Genomic DNA, 4785 nt, shown 5'->3' with positions numbered 1-4785 from the left:
TTATATTATATATATATATATATATATATATAAACATACACATAACCTCATATAGATACAGATAGATATAGATATAATTTTAGTCACTGTATTTGGGCTATGATAAAATGCTACTGATCTTGTCTTACAAATGTGAAAGCTAGAAAAGTACTGATATGTTTTTTCCTGAAAAAATGAAAATGACATTGTGCACAATAGAAGTAAATGGACCAGTTTCCTCCAAACATTATAATAGCAAAGAAAAGATGTTGAAAATGACAAAAATGACAAAGGAAAGTGAAGAAAATGACATAATATGTGGAAAATAGGTAGTTTATTAAAGGAAATTAATCAACATATTTTGTCTCAGACATCTGTTTGGACAAACGATTTATGGCAATCGAAAATACCATCGAATACTTTAAATAATTAAATTGTACTTGGATAACTAAGGCAATGAATGGACGTCTATTTAAGTCATTACATCTGCCTGCCTGTTGTTTCATTTCGGTCTTTGTCACTCTTCGTTTCTAGTTGCCGATATCACTCTTGCGTATTTTACGAATACTTATTGTGTATTGCACATGTAAACAACATTCATCAAGTAACAAGCCTTTTGTTCCACGTGATTTAAATTTTTAAAAATGACTTTCCGACAAGAGAGGTTGATCACTTACTTTTATGAAGCATTTTGTTCTCTTGCTATTGTTCTCTTCTTCTTCTCCACCTTTCCGCGATGCCTCCATGTCTGCGATATTGTTATCCTTCACCTCAAGAAAATCTGTACCGTTTTTTCCACACACTTTTACAGAAGTCCGCATTGGTTTCATAACATTCATAGTCAGACATCTCATCTCGGACCAGTTTTCAAAGTCTGTGGTTTTGTAATATTGGTAACAGGTAGCTGACATGTTACAACATTTACTGCAACAAAAACAGTCACAAAAAACACGGTACACGGCTGGTTTAGTAGCCAAGACAGTTGCACCAGCGAGCAAACGACTATCTGCCGTGAATGCTGCTAGGCAAATAAACCCGCAGAGATGAGGCGGAGGTCAGACCATGTGGTTGTTGACCAGTAAGATCAGCACGGATATGCCAAGCTGTCAAATCTGCTCTTGTTATGATGTTCTGTTATCTTAGGTGATACTGATGGCGCCGGTTCCAAAACATATTGGAATTCATTCATAAAACATATGCTACTTTAGTATAATCTCAATGCCGCGGATATACTCTATTTAATGATTTTACTTAGCGGGGATTCTACCTCACGAACGCGTTTGTTCCGTGGCCATATGCAAAAACGAAAAACTGTAAACATGTTATTTGCTGCTTGGATCTTATTACAAATCCGAAAAAACACGGAGGAGACTACAGTTCATTCAGTTTTAAGCCTACCTCCATTCAAACTATCACAGATTCAATACTTTAATTTACCTATACAGGAAAGGAGAAACATATTTATGCCGTTGAAGGTTGCATATAACCAATACACTTAGATCTTACACAACCTTGATAAGAGTTATGAATGTATGTATGAGAGAGAGGGAGAGTTAATATCGTATTATAGATTAGACATAAATATTATATCTGGAGGGATACAACGTTTTGAGAGCTACTTTCATACTGTAGACTGATAAGCAGGTATATGCATGTATAAATGTACAGATGGATCAACTGATAGATATATAAATAGTTGGATAGAGTGGCAGATAGACTTAGAGACAGAAGACTAAAAAGATAAATACATAAACAGACATTACAGCTGAAGCATAGTCTGACAAACAGCAGGACTGACTGATTGATAGATACACAGATGATATTCTAAAGCATAGATAGGTGAAAGATAAACACAATAAACAGACAAATATAATTTAAAAGACATACAGAGAGAGAGAGACTGACAGGTAGACAGACAGAGAAAAAGAGAGAAAGAAAGAGAGGGGGAGAGAGAGAGAAAGAGATTTGATTTGATAAATTTATTACGTCCAGTGGACGACAAACAATTTTACAGAGAAGTACAAGAGAGAGAGAGAGAGAGAGAGAGAGAGAGAGAGAGAGAGAGAGAGAGAGAGAGAGAGAGAGAGAGAGAGGAGAACGAGAGCGAGAACGAGAGCGAGAGAGCGAAAGAAAGAGAGAGAGAGAAGAGAGCGAGAGAGAGAGAAAGAGAGAGAGAGAGAGAGAGAGAGACATCCATATCAATAAATTTCGTACTCTTTTCATGTGCATTAAAATAATGACCGTATGTGGCTGCATTGGATTCCCGTAAAGATGTTGTCAATTGCACTATTTGATTTACGACCTTGCTGAAGCGTGATCAAAAAGAAAGTTTGATTGCTCATTTTTGCGAATGTGGGAATCCTCGGCTTGGCGCCGGCGTCGGCTCTCGCCTATTTCGTATTTTTTCTCTTCTTTTCTTTACTCTTCCTTTTTTTACTGTCCCTTTTTCTTACTTTTCTTGGTTTGATTTATTTAGTACCTTTTATATTTTTAATCGTCTTCGTACTGTTTCTTTCTTCACTTTCTTTATTTGTTACCTCTTACCTTACTTATTATCTTTATATATATATGTATATATATATATATATATATATATATATATATATATATATATATATATATATATTATATATATGAAGAGAGAGAGAGAGAGAGTGAGAGAGAGAGGATAGAGAGAGACAGAGAGAGAGAGAGAGAGAGAGAGAGAGAGAGACAAGACAGACAGAGAGAGAGACAGAGAGAGACAGAGAGAACACAACAACACACACACACACACACACACTCACACACACACACACAAAAAAACACACACACACACACACACACACACACAACACACACACACACACAAACACACACACACACACACACACACACACACACACACACACACACACACACACACACACACACACACACACACACATATGTATGCGTGTGTGTTTCTCTATATAATTAATTGATCTGTTTACTTATCTATCTGTCTATCTATCTATCTACCTTCCTACCGATCTGTCTACATATATATATATATATATATATTATTATTATATATATATATATATATATATATATATATATATATATATATATATATATAATATGTATATCTATCTATCTCTATATTTATCTGTCTATATGTCTATCTACATACCTACCTACCTTGCTGTATATCTATCTACCTCTCTATTTATCTATTTATATGTCTATTTCTGACTCTCCCAACTCTCTCTCCTGAGAAAGCAAACAATAAAAACCCGGCCACTGTTATTTAATTAATAACATACCGAAACACTTCCCTATAATATAGATTTTGCACTTTTCCAATCTATACATCGAAATTAAAAGAAAACATCTTATTTAATAATTCGATGTATTGCATTTTTCAGCCCATTTCTTGCGAAACTGAGTCAAACAGAAACAAAAATGCTACCAAGGAGCAGACTGCCACCAAGTACTAAGTTAATGTCATAGGTAGCTGTCTGTACTGTTTGACCCACTCAGGTTGAAGCATTCATCAAGTATTGCACTCCAGGTAGGATGTGAATAAGCCGGCTGAGAAAAGTAATTTCACATTTCAACATTCTGGTGTTTATAATTGGGTTTCACAATTAAATAAGGTGGAGTAGAAAATAAACAACAAATTTAAGTAAATGACAATGTTTGCGATTTACGATAATTAAGTATCATGCTCTGACCACGGCGGCTCAGACATGAACCTACCGTTAAAAGAAAGAAGATAACCCCCGGACATGCACTGTTTATGGTGGACGCAATCAGTGTGCTTTTTTTCATTCAGGCTGTCATTCGAATCACCGAATAATTATCCACAGCAAGTTCCTTTTTTAAACTGTGTGTAATATGACTAGGCCTACAGCTACGATATCCCAGTTGATCTCTGTACTGTTAATCAAGATAAACTAGTCCAAGGGTTATGCTAAGATTTTTTTTTCATTTAGTGTGTGCAGTGATGTAGCTAGATATTTGGTGTTCTAGGGACATTAGCTTTGACGAGAGAAGTATAAATAACGAGCTAAACCATTTATTTAAGTGTATTTTAAGTTAGCGATTTTTTTTTCTTTTTTTGTGCTGTACAGAAACAATTGAAAATAAACAGAATTAACAGAAAGTAGCGTGTACTCCTTCCTGATTAATATAATTAAAGACTATGGTGACTGGAAAATGCATCTCTTTTGAGTAAAGATTCTGTAGTCACAAGTCAGGTTTTCATGGCAGCAAGATCATATATTACGTCATACAGATTCAAATGAATTATTTAATTTTAATTAACTTCATTGCCATGCATCGTTTGGAGAGCTCTCTAAATCGAAATCGACAGTGAGTGTGTGGGAAAAACTAATTGACTTTTTAACGCAGTTCAACCAAATATCTTGCAATGAATGTCTCCGCCTCGTGTGCAGGTCCTTTAACATTAAAGTACATTAACTTGACAACATTTCACTGCCCCCCCCAAAAAAAAAAAAAAAAATCAATTGTTGAAAATCGTCTTTCATTGTTCAATTTATAGGCTAGAAATTGCCGTTTACCATTACTGCTAATTAAACAGCTCCACAATTATCAGAGAGAGCGGTGTGTATGCGTATGTTTAAAAAAAAAAAAAAAAAAAAAAAAAAAATATATATATATATATATATATATATAATATATATATATATATATATATATATATATATATATATATATATAAAATATATTATATATATATATATACATACACACACACACACACACACACACACAACACACACACACAAACACAACAAACATATATATATATATATATAT

General features: G+C 34.1%; 1 protein-coding gene across 1 annotated transcript in view; it reads right to left on the bottom strand.

Moving 5' to 3' along the window:
* Window positions 1–1018, bottom strand: part of LOC119594884 — a gene marked incomplete in the record, with an annotated part of 4156 nt that extends 3138 nt beyond the window's left edge. The window contains 1 exon segment of the mRNA XM_037943961.1: window positions 656–1018. Within this exon segment, the coding sequence (XP_037799889.1) occupies window positions 656–890 (235 nt within the window).
* Window positions 1019–4785: the final 3767 nt, after the last annotated feature.

This window comes from Penaeus monodon, chromosome 3, assembly GCF_015228065.2.
Source record: "Penaeus monodon isolate SGIC_2016 chromosome 3, NSTDA_Pmon_1, whole genome shotgun sequence".
NCBI lineage: Eukaryota > Metazoa > Arthropoda > Malacostraca > Decapoda > Penaeidae > Penaeus > Penaeus monodon.
The sequence above is the reverse complement of the archived record's forward strand: the minus strand, read 5'-3'. Positions and strand labels throughout refer to the sequence as shown.